Source organism: Lepus europaeus, chromosome 18, assembly GCF_033115175.1.
Source record: "Lepus europaeus isolate LE1 chromosome 18, mLepTim1.pri, whole genome shotgun sequence".
Taxonomy (NCBI): Eukaryota; Metazoa; Chordata; class Mammalia; order Lagomorpha; family Leporidae; genus Lepus; species Lepus europaeus.
Genome location: NC_084844.1, coordinates 20,388,906 through 20,400,776, shown reverse-complemented (window position 1 = coordinate 20,400,776; position 11,871 = coordinate 20,388,906). Strand labels below are relative to the sequence as shown.

Sequence of the window (11,871 nt, the reverse complement as noted above, 5' to 3'; positions counted from 1 at the left end):
CCTGGGCTGTCTCCATGGCCCAGGGTGCGAGGTGGGGACGCTGAGTGGGTACTGGTGTCCTGGGCGCCACTGCCCTGGGCTATCACCACGGGCAGCCAGTGAGGTGTCTGTGCGGTGACCCCGCTGGTGAACTAAGGGAAAGTGATAATGGGCCGGGAGTAGCCACACCCCAACCCCTCAGGTGGCTTATCTGAGCCCAGGCAGGACACCGCGGGGGAGGCCCCACTCCCACACCTTGTCACCAGGCCAGGCTGTGACCCCCGTGACCCCTGGTTCCTCCACTCGCCCCCGAGCCGTGAGGGGGGGCCTGCCACAGACAGCACTGCCAGGCTCTCAGGTTGTTCCTATATAACTTTTATTTCTGGAAGTTAAAGTAGATACAGCAATATACAAAAAAACCAAAAACAAAAAACCCACAATAATATAAATTTTTACACTATGAAGTATACACTGGAATTTGAATGCAGTGGCCAGGACAGCAGCTTACAAACCACTGTGGTAGGTAGGTTAAGCGCTCCACGGGAATCCCTCGGCGGGGCGGGGCAAGGGCAGGGGCAGTGGAGAGAGCGGCCAGGGCCTGGGGACTCTGTTCTTTAAGGGAGGGGCCGGGGCACGGCCCAGCTCCTCTCAGAACTTCTGCTACAATCAGAGTTAGCCCAGATACGCATGCTACCTAGGGCCATGAACTTGACAGTGAAGCCCAGACGCATGCCCTAGGTCCCCAGGACCTAGCGTGAGCCCGAGCCCCACCTTTCTCAACAGTCTCTGGGGGTCGGCGTTAAGCTTATTATGTACGAGAAGTGTTGCTGCGGAAGGGGGAGCTTGGGACTATGAATCAGCCCCCCTCCCCCAGGCAGGAGGACAGGGATGCCCAGCGGCAAGCCCCACTCATCTTGGAGAGAAGGTCCTCACCCTTTAATTCAGAAACTATAGCAAAACTGGGTCCAACAGACAGAATTCCATAGGAGCTCTGATCAACCGAGGCAAGGCAGTTTTGAGTCACCAAATCAGGCCATGCCTCTGGGTCAGGGAAGGCCCTCTGAGCACGCCACTGAGTGGTCCAGAAAGCACAGCAGAGGCCAGCCGCCTGCTTCAGGGCCCGCATGGAGGCCGTAACAGGTGCAGGCACTCTGGCTGCCCGGCTTCACCTGTGAGTCACCACTAGCCTTGGGGAGGCCCTCATATGAGGGCAGACTGTGCGTCCATCACCAGGAGGCCTTTGCCCTGTGTTAGCCAAGGGGAGACGGCATTGCAGGTGCTGCTGGAAGTCACCGAGAAACCGGGGCGAGAACCGTATTCCCTGAGCTCAACCAGACACTTGGCTAGGGCCCCACAGCCTGAGTCACGTCCGACCTGCAACCCCACTCCCTCTGCTCCTGTGAGGTCCCAACAGCAGGGCTCCCAGAGCAAACAGGACAAAGGACCTCGGACCCAGGAGGTGGTGGCCCCGGTGGGCCAGGTGGGCCGTGGAGGGGAAGCCAGGCTATCCCAGCCCCACAAAGGCACCCGGAGCAACACCAAGGCTCCGGAGTGGGATGTCAGTCCAGGGAGAGAGGGGTGCAGGTCTCACACCCTCTGCCCAGGCTTGCCCACCAAAAGGCCACCATTACAGAGGAAAATAAAAATCTGTTTATAAAAAAAAGTCTAAAATGGGCAGGTTCTCCTTAAACCTTCTTATGTTGAAACCAAAGGCCAAGCCACAGCTTCAAACGTCCGTCAAGGGTCTGATCTGAAGCCCATTTCATAAATTATCAGCCTAAGAAACCGAATGCTTAGAGCACCAAGGAGGCTGCTGAGTTTTGTTTTCTTAAATACAGAAAAGGCTACGCTGCTGAGACAGTATTTGTGGTTTTTTTTTTTTTTTTTTTTGGTTTGTTGTTGTTTTTCCCCTTTAATTCTCATTCTTTAATTTAGAAGGAAACCTAGGGGCTTAGACAGTCCTGTCTTCTATTTGGACACTAGCAAGGTTAAAAGTGCAAGGCCAGGAGTGCACAGCTACAGACGGCCTGGGCGCGAGCTCGCAGGAGTGGGCAGGCGCTGCGGGCGCAGGAGGCACTTGTCTGGCGGCGGCGGCGAAGGAGGGCAGGGACGAGCCGACGCAGACGCTTCCTCTCTCCCGCCGGCAGCCCACTTCCACATCCCCTGCCACGGCCTCAGAGCGCAATTCGTATTTGCATCTAGATAAAAGCGTATCACCCACATCCACGCATTTCTCTATTTTAAAAAAGTGCCCAGATTGCTCAGAGATAGCAGAAGTAGGAGATTTTAAAAAAAATCTGGAACCACAAGGTTAGGAGTTTCAGGCGGTCGGGGGCTGGGCTGCTCGAGGGGCGGTGGACCACGGGGAGGTGCCTGTCAGCTCTGCAGCTTCCGCTCCCAGCTCCTCACATGGGGGAGGTAGCGCACTCCGAGGTCAACTCCATGTCAAACGTGAGGGACTCTGCAGGGACACACAGGGACGCGGGGTCAGCCGCCCGCCCCTGCAGCTCGCAGCCACACCCCCAACCCCTCCGACGACCGGAGGACCGGGCTCTTGGCCCCCGCAGCTGCCAAGCCTCTTCCTGCCGAGGTAGGGTCAGAAAAGCCAGACGCGCTCCCCTGCTCTCAGGGCCCTGTCTCCTCCGCACCTGAACCCCGAGTGTAGATGGAAGGCTGCCCAGTCTAACACGGGGCTCCCGCACCACGGCTAGGTCCGACTTTGAACAGTGAAGGGGCCGGTGCCGTGGCACTCTGGGTTAAGCCACCACCTGGAACCCCAGCATGCCGTATGGGTGCAGGTTCAAGCCCCGGCTGCTCCACTTCCATTCTAGCTCCCTGCTAATGCTCCGACAAAGCAGAGGAGGGTCCAAGTACTCAAGTCCCTGCCATCCACGTGGGAAACCTGAGGGAGTCCCAGGCTCCTGGCTTCGACCTGGCCCGCCCTAGCAGTGTGGACATCTGGACGAGCTCTCTCTGTTTTTCCCTGTCTCTGTAACTCTGCCTTTCAAACAAAAATAAACCCTTAAAAAAAAAAAAAGAATGGAGAAAGATCAGTTTCTTACACGCTGAGGTGACAGGAAGTTGGATATACTGAGTAAATACATCGTAAAGAGTTAGCTGCACCTGTTTCTTTTTCCTATTTTTAACACGGCCACTAAGAAATGTGAGAGCGCTGCCCCGGAACTTCCTCCTGCCAGCACAGGTGATGGGTGAGTGGGCGGGTGTGGGGGCTGACTTCTGCCACGGGGCGCAGCCTGGGCAGCTCCCGATACTCACCAAACTGCCCTCCTGCTGAGGGCTCAGCACCGTCACCATTATTTCCAAACTGCATCAATGAATCTAAAGTGCGGGGGGACATCGGCAGGTCAATGGTATTGCTGCAGGTCGTTCTGTAGGAAACGGGGAGCGGCAGGAGGGGAAAGGGCCGGGTTGACAAGACACAATGGAGGAAAAAAAAAAAACAAAACACACACACACAAGCCATCAAACTCTGGTCTCCAACAGAAAAATAAAGCTCAAGCTTTTTCAACACACAAGGTCACTTTGAGTCCTGCACGTAGCCCAGGAGCATCCACCCTTCACAGAACACCTCTCACCTGGCATCCTACTCCTGGGAGGTAACTGAGGACATTAGAAAGAAACGCAAAATCAAGAGGGTAAGCCACTTACGGTGTCACACAGATAAACTTGGTCTTCAGGTACGGGGCAGCACCTGCAAGAAGAAAGCTGGGCTTACTGGGCGTGACCTCACTGGGAGTGCAGGGCGGGAAGGGGCCATCTCCCACCAGGAAACCTCCTGCCCCTCCCGCCGCCCTCCCGGGCCCTGGGCCACGTGATGCGCTCAGTCCGGGCAGCTCTCAAGTTCAATACTTCCACAAAGCCTTCCTGAGCTGCACGCACTTTCCAGCATGCGCTTGTCCCGCCCGGGCCTACACTAATGCCGACCTGGTGTTCACTCCTTCCCTAGGTTGTGTGAACAGTTAACCACCTCCACCTGGTCTGGGGATGCTACTCTGGCCCGGTAGTATCTCTTAGATAACTGCTCTGCACCCAGGGACCAAGCCTATGTGTGGTCTCTGCACGGCATCCAAGACCAGGATTACCAGGTCTTCAAAGGAACAGAGTCGGCAGGTGCCTGTGGCCCCAAAGCCAAGGGCGTTCCCCTGTCCCCATCAGCGTCAGCCTGCCTCGCCCACACGCTGGAGGAGGGCACTGCGAACTTCCCAGCTGCATAAATCCATCTCAAACAGCAGCTTCCCTATTCAGAAGAGAGGTCTTCTGGTGCAACTGGCTCAGCCAGCAAACAGCGGGCGAGGCCTAGGCTCGTCTCCAGTGGCTAAGAGACCCAGGACAACGGAGTCTCTCTCTCTCTCTCTCTCTCTCTCTCTCTCTCAAGCATAAAATAAGAGGGGAAGAGAGAGGCGCTGACTACCTGTGGCCCCTGTCATTGATGGTGCTTGTTCTATAGTTTAAAAAGTGAGGACTGGAATAACCGAATCATGGATGCTGAATGCCTATGCGGCGTGAACTCTGGGGAGGGGCGGAGGGTAAAGCAGCTAGGAAGCACAGGACGCGATGGGTGGGCAAGAGAAGGAGTCATAAAGCAGGGGGCTCACGAGGGGGGCTCACAGAGCGGCTCAGGGAAACAGGGACCAGGCGCAGAGGCCGCTCTGAGAGGCCTGCAAGGCGGCCACTCGCGTTCATTTTGGCTCAAGAACTGAACACTCCATAGAGGATGGCAGAGGGTAAGCAGGTTCTGGGGTCTTACAGAGCAGGCCTGAGGGGAGCTGACGCCCTAGACAGAAAGGGGTTTAACTCCCTCGATCCAGACAGCTGAGAAGGGACAGCAGACGCAAGGATGAGCGGCAGCCTCGGGGGCGCCGCACAAGGCTGGAGTATTTCCGAGTGGCTCAGAATCCCTCCCTCCAGCCGAGGGGACACCGTGTGGGCCCGCGGTGGAAAGGGAGGAGAAAGGGCCGGGAGAAGACCCGTCTCTGAGACTCTCACACGTAACATGCGTGCAGGCCCCCCTCCTCCGCCCAACGGCAACGCTCACGGCAAGGCCCTCGGTGCACCCTGGGAAGGGAGACACGGCCCCAGACCCGCAGCTGGGATCCTGCAGCCGACCTTAGTGCACAGGCCCGGCGCTTGGGCAAAGGGCAGTGCGAGAAGGAACAAAGGGAGCGTGAGAGGGGCTGATAGACCCGACTCCCAACTGAAGCGCAAGGTGGGGAGAGAGATAAGCAGAGACAGGAAGTCAGAGTTAAACCCTCCACTGCCAAGCCAAACTCCACACCAGAACAAAGGGAAAGCCAACCGTCAGTGAGCTCAAACCCCCTCTTCCCCGCCCCCAGAAGTCCCTCGGAGGGAGCGCCTATGAAAAAGTGTGTGAGATCTGGACAAAACCAGTTTGTTTTTTACATAAACTACACATGTAGGGGTAACCAGCTCCAAAGGAGCGCATTAAAGAGCCCACTGCTGGCTCCATGAGTGAGAAAAGCCAAATAAACACAAAGACTCGGGGACAGGTGTTCGCTTAGCCTAATGGTTAAGATGGTGCCGGCTGACACGCCTGCGTCCCACACGGCGGAACAGGCTTCGAGTCCGGGCTCTGACTCTGACTTCCTGCTAACGCAGACCCGGGAGGCGGCAGTGATGGCTCAGGTAACTGGGCTCCTGCACCCACGCGTGAGACTTTGCTAAGGTCCCAGCTGCAGCCACTGCAGGTATCTGGGGAGTGAATCAACAGATGGGAGCACTCTGTCTCTCAAAGAAGGAAGGAAGGAGAAATTCAATTTTAGAAAAGGGAAAGAAGAATGCAAGCCAGAGGCTGCTCCTCAGGACAGGTGCGGGACAGCCAGCCAGAGTCGGAGCAGCGAGCGTGCGATGGGTGCAGACAGGAGGGCTCCGCCTACCCACGGTTCACACCAAGGACCCAGGGGCCACAGGTGTAATGTAAAATAATTTGTGTAAATCTTATATAAACAAAAATGCTCTTGCTAAAAATGCCACAGAGGACGGCCCCAGTACTGAGCCCCTGCCACCCCGTGGGAGACCTGGATGGAGTTCCAGACTCCCAACTGTGGCCTGGCTTAGTCCTGACCATTACAGCCACTTGGGAAGTGAGCCAACAGATGGAAGACCTCTCTTTCTCTTCCTCTCCCTCTGTCACTGTCTTTCAAATAAATAAATCTTTAAAAACTCTGATTTTCAATAGCCGCGCATCCATGCGAATCCCACACTCCTCGCACCGGCTGCCTTCACCCCGCGAGCCCTCCTCCGCGGTGCTCCCTGCTCCGGCACCGCCAGGCCCGTCCAGGAAGCTTTGCAGCCCTCCTGCCACTGCTTCTGTGCTTTGCGGGGCTCAGGTCCCCACCACGGCCCTGCTGACACCCCCAACGCAGGAGGCACAGTGCTAGCTGGGCATCCGCCCTCACACTGATCGGTTTTGGACACGTTTTGTGGGCAGGGGTGACCTATCTCCCCATTCAGACTGGGGTGCTCCCTGTGGGGCAGGGGCTGGCACCCGGACTCCACTCTTCTCTCACATCACATCGGCCACGGCCAGCAGCGCCCGGTGAGCTCCTCCTCAGGAGGAGAATGAGGGTCTCCCTGGTTATTCTGCCAAGGACCCCGCAACCTCCAGCTCCTCCCAAGAACCCACGGCCGGGAACGTGGAAAATCAACAACTACCTGGGTCAGCTTCAGGGTGCTCCTGGCTCTCCGGCCGACAGTACTTTCCGAACGCCTCCTCCTTAGGAATGTCGGGGTAGAGATAGACGAGTGGAGACACCAGGATGTTGGTGGCGTCCATGATCTTATAGCCCATGATGATCTCAGCAAACGACATGTTGTTCAGCTGCTGCTTGGTGTACGGCTCCACCGACTGGATCTGGGTCTTCCCTGTCACACGAGGTGGGAAGGAGAGGTGCTGGCACCCGCGGCTAGGCGTACTCCCACAGCATACTCCCCCCAGGCGTGTCTCCTTGGTGGGGACAGACCTATGGCAGGCCAGCGCCTGCGCCCCTGAATACCCCTCCCTGTGGCCTGGCACTGTGCAAAGGGCCAGGATGACTATGATAGAGACAATCGTTTTGGCCATAGGTGACAGACTGGAGTAAGATGTGTTAGCGAGGGTAGGTACGGAAGAGGATGAAAAATAAAAAATTTCAACTGCAAATTTCTTGGAAAACACCGTTCACTGGAACAAGCAAAACAGACGGGCAAGTCAATCTTTCAGACGCAGGAATTCAAAGGTGGCCGCACCCATCTGCTGCTCTCGTCTGAGTGAGGCAGAGGAGTGTGAGGCCATCTCTGCCCGCCAGAGGGCAGCAGGTGCTCAGAACTAGCCCGGCCGCGAGGGAGCAGCAGAGCTCACTTACCACTGATGTCCTTCTCCACCCAGGTGAAGGTGACACCTCCCTCTTTGCTGCTTTCGCTGAATCTCAGGAGGAAGGTGCCTGGGGGCTTGGTGCTCAGGATGGCCCGCTCCCTCTCCTTGCTGATAAAGCCCATTATGTACCTGGAGCCAGAGAGGAGAACAGCACTGCTGGGGCTCCAGGCCATTGGTCCCCGTCCCTCGGGGCTGAGGCAGGTGACTTGGCTACCCCGGGCGCTCTCTGCTCAACCTACCCTTCATTCCAAAGGGCCAGGATATACTTTTTCACAAGGTCAATGATGTTGTCCAGCCAGACCCAGAAGGAAAAGCCCTTGCCAGCCATGTTTTCCTGAAGAAAATAATGGGGAAATCAAGTCCATCGCCATCCCAGGCTTTTCTCCCTGGGGCACAGGGCACCGCCCAAAAAGACCTCCTTAGGCCCCCTGCCCTCAAAGAGGTCCTAGAAGCCACTGGACCAGAAGCCTTCAGGCCCAGCAAGCACTATGCCCATCTTTTAGGGACGCGCTCCCACGCTCACTCCCAAGAGACAAGGAATAAAACAGTGACTTACTTTGCAAAATTTAGCCCATGTGATCTGACACCCTGAATAGTTCACACCAGGTCCTGAAGGAACAAAGAAGAAAGTAGCAAATGTTCAGCTCTGAATCGACACCTTACTTCTTAGCACACACACCTGTCCCGTAACGGGCCACAGAGCTACTGGCTTTCACGTGTCTGCAGGCTGCCACTGCCATTCATGTCCACGCGCACACGCACATGCGCACACCCTCTCCCATCCCTTGGCCCTCCAGGGCTGCTGTGCAGCTGGGCAGAGGTGGCGGATGACGGGGAGCAGCAGCACACACCATCAAGCTGACAGAGTTGGTGGCAGCACCAAAGTTAGCCATAGTCCAGGTGACACATAGAGCATTCCAGAAACTTTTTCCAGGGGAGAAAAACCTCAAACGAGGCTACAGTTTATCAAAGAAATGGACAGAAAACACTAGGTCTTTAGCACCACCTTCTGAGAAACACATTTAAATATCCTAAAAGGATGGGGCAGGCACTCGGTGTAGTGGTAGAGTCACCACCTGCACCCCATTATCAGAGTGCCAAGTTCAAGTACCAGTTACTCTGCTTCTGATCCAGCTTCCTGCTTGCACACACCCTGGCAGGGAGCAGGAAATGGTTCAAGTACTTGGGTCCCTGCCACCTATGTGGGAAACACAGACTGAGTTCTGAGTGCCTGGCCTTGGCCTGGCCCCGCCATGGCTATTGTGGGCATTTGGGGAGTGACCCGGTGGACAGAAGATCTCGATCCCTCTGTGCCTTTCAAATGAAATAAATGTTTTAAAAATTTATTTTAAAAAAATCTTCTGGCCAGCGCCGTGGCTCAATAGGCTAATCCTCTGCCTTGCGGCGCCAGCACACCGGGTTCTAGTCCCAGTCGGGGCGCCAGATTCTGTCCTGGTTGCCCCTCTTCCAGGCCAGCTCTCTGCTATGGCCCGGGAAGGCAGTGGAGGATGGTCCAAGTGCTTGGGCCCTGCACCCCATGGGAGACCAGGATAAGCACCTGGCTCCTGCCATCGGATCAGCGCGGTGCACCGGCCGCAGCGCGCTGGCCGTGGCAGCCATTGGAGGGTGAACCAACGGCAAAGGAAGACCTTTCTCTCTGTCTGTCTCTCACTGTCCACTCTGCCTGTCAAAAAAATTTTTTTTTAAAAATCTTCTAAGGTTGGACAAAGTATTATCCTCAAAAGGCAGGAAAGACAGCAACCAGAGGAGAAAACAGAAAAATCTCCCTCGCACCTCATAGAAGCGAGCGGCAGGACGCACACGTCCCTGCACCCTGAGGCCCAACCTCACAGAGCCAGCACAGTGCCTTGCTCAGGGCCCCATTCCTCTTCTGAGGAGGGCAGGGGAAGAATTGCGGAAAGCCAACCTAGGAGTTTCTCAGCCAGCGTGGTCAGCTGCTCGATGCTCAGCCCCCGCTTCGTGGTGGAGGAGAACTGCCAGCTCAGCACCTCGGCCACTTGATCCCAGGTCCCGATCGGGGGCTTGGTGAAGAAGTTCACGTTCTGTGAAGACAACGCAGTCGCCGTTCAGACGAGAGCGTGGTGCCCGTGACCGGCACTGGGTCCTTACCGGCAAGTCCCGGGCACTGACCTTGGGGTTGTTGGTCAGCATGTTGTACCACAGGATGGACGCCCAGGCGTTCGGCATCTGGCAGATGTTGGAGATCACCACCACAGGCAGAGAGTGGGTCTGTACAAAGCGGAGCAAGGAGTTGGGGGGGCCACTGGGGCTGCCACAGCTTCCAGAGGCTGCACCCCCTCCTCACAGGCAGGCTTTGGAATACAAGGATGCACCAGGAGGCACATCTGCTGCCCGCTCTGGTGGGGCGGGGCGCGGCGCCGAGTCAGCACAACACTCCAAGGGGACAGAATGCTGAGCAAGGCCTCGGGACGCAGGCTGCCGTCTGCACACACCCAGAAGCTCGGAAGTCAGCCCCGGCTCACAGGCCACCAAGTCCCCATTTACACTGGAAGGCATTCTCCAAAAAGTAAAGCCGCCTCTTCCCACAAAACAGTGAGGTGGGAGGAACCACAGACGGGGATTCCTGCTTTCCAGGCCTCTGCCGTGTTCCTCTGCACACTGGGACCTCCCCTATCAAGTGTGTGCGCGTAGCCTGAGCTCTCAGGACGCCATGCTCAAGCGGGCCACCAAGAATGTTTTAGAGAACCGAACCCCCAGCAGGGCGCTTCGCCAACGGCGACCACTGCGGCTCAGCTGGTCACGACCCCACGGCGGGGCTCTGTCCCGAGCCAGCCCTGCACAGCGTGCAGCTCAGCTGGTCACGACCCCACGGCGGGGCTCTGTCCCGAGCCAGCCCTGCACAGCGTGCGGCTCACCTCCAGGTCGATCTTGAGGCCTTGGTGGTACACCTCAGTCTCAAAGGTGATCAGGTGCAGCTCCTCTGTCACAATCAGGGAGGCCTGCAGGAACAACAAGTGCACCCTGTGTCCTGCTGAGGGCAGAGTCCCAGCCTCACGACTTGGAGCTGGGCAAGGCGCCGGGTGGTCACACACAGAAGGCCTGGGACCCGATCAGCATGAACACCCTCCTCAACGCTAACAGCGGGACCCGACTTCGCACTGTTTTGGTTCTGGTATCACACAGATCCGACGGTTATTTATAAAACGTGTACGGCACAAAGAATAACAAAACCGTGAGCACCTGTGCGCCCACCACCCCCTTCAGGAAGAGACCACAGTCCCTGAGATTCTCCGCGGGCCTGTCCCTCCTCCCTCGGAAGTAACGGCTGTCGTCCTAGCTGTTCTTAGTGTTTCTATCCGTTTCCCTAGACAGCGTCTGTGAGCTTGCGTTGAGGTGTCTGGGAGCCCTGTACACGTGGGGTCCTACCCTGTGTGTTCTGTGACTCAGCTCACCCACTAAGGGGTCCCTGTGGCTGTGTGCATCTACAGCTCACCCCTGTTCAGGCTGAGCAGTTTTCCACCGTGTGACCGTATCCCACAGCGTGTGTGAGTGCAGTGCTGATGGCCGTTCGTCTGGGTCACGTTCAGAGCCCACAGGCAGGCAGCCGAGGCTTTGAGGTACCCCTGGGCAAGGAGTTCTCTACTGTGCCATCTCAGGATCTGCACTGCTGCCGTACAGCTATCCCCACAGAGACTGGGAGACTGGCTACTCCCGTCAATACTGCAGCAACATTTTTGCAACAAGAACACTAATGAATTCTCAGCAAAAGAATTCTAATCCATGTTAAAAATATGCTTTTTCTGATTGTAAAAGTAAGACACTTTGTCTAAAAGGCAAATAACCACAGAGATGGTGCAGGGCAGTCTCATTCAGCAACGCTGACATATAAGTACCATTTGGTGTACATTTCTCTAGAATGTTACATACACACATAATCACATATTTTTTTTTTTTTAATTTTTGACAGGCAGAGTGGACAGTAGAGGGAGATAGAGAGAAAGGTCTTCCTTTTTGCCGTTGGTTCACCCTCCAATGGCCGCCGCGGTAGGCGCACTGCGGCCGGCGCACCGCGCTGATCCGATGGCAGGAGCCAGGTGCTTCTCCTGGTCTCCCATGGGGTGCAGGGCCCAAGCACTTGGGCCATCCTCCACTGCACTCCCTGGCCACAGCAGAGAGCTGGCCTGGAAGAGGGGCAACTGGGACAGAATCCGGTGCCCCGACCGGGACTAGAACCTGGTGTGCCGGCGCCGCAAGGCGGAGGATTAGCCTGTTAAGCCACAGCGCCGGCATAATCACATATTTCTAAGCAAACATACTATTACATTACTCAAATTATTTTACATTCTGCTTTTGCTAAATAAATATGCCACAGACATTAAGAATGGCTTAGTGGGGGCCAGCGCTGTAGAGTAGCCGGTAAAGCTGCCGCCTGCAGTGCCAACATCCCATCTGGGTGCTGGTTCAAGTCTGGCTGCTCTACTTCTGATCCAGCTCTCTGCTATGGCCTGGGAAAGCAG

At 56.3% G+C, this 11,871-nt stretch overlaps 1 protein-coding gene across 4 annotated transcripts in view; it reads right to left on the bottom strand.

Moving 5' to 3' along the window:
- Window positions 1-338: 338 nt before the first annotated feature.
- STAT3 (signal transducer and activator of transcription 3) overlaps window positions 339-11,871 on the bottom strand; it is a 66,369-nt gene continuing 54,836 nt past the window's right edge. The window contains exons 15-24 of one of the 4 annotated variants that reach the window (XM_062216019.1): window positions 10,270-10,353; window positions 9,524-9,622; window positions 9,300-9,435; window positions 7,929-7,981; window positions 7,612-7,706; window positions 7,362-7,501; window positions 6,670-6,882; window positions 3,649-3,691; window positions 3,256-3,368; window positions 339-2,440 (exon numbers count right to left, since the gene is read on the bottom strand). In XM_062216019.1, coding sequence (XP_062072003.1) covers window positions 2,385-2,440; window positions 3,256-3,368; window positions 3,649-3,691; window positions 6,670-6,882; window positions 7,362-7,501; window positions 7,612-7,706; window positions 7,929-7,981; window positions 9,300-9,435; window positions 9,524-9,622; window positions 10,270-10,353 — 1,032 coding nt within the window. In that variant the 3' untranslated portion in view covers window positions 339-2,384. The remainder of the gene's footprint in view (window positions 2,441-3,255; window positions 3,369-3,648; window positions 3,692-6,669; window positions 6,883-7,361; window positions 7,502-7,611; window positions 7,707-7,928; window positions 7,982-9,299; window positions 9,436-9,523; window positions 9,623-10,269; window positions 10,354-11,871) is intronic. The other 3 variants (XM_062216021.1, XM_062216020.1, XM_062216022.1) reach the window with 3 other exon arrangements.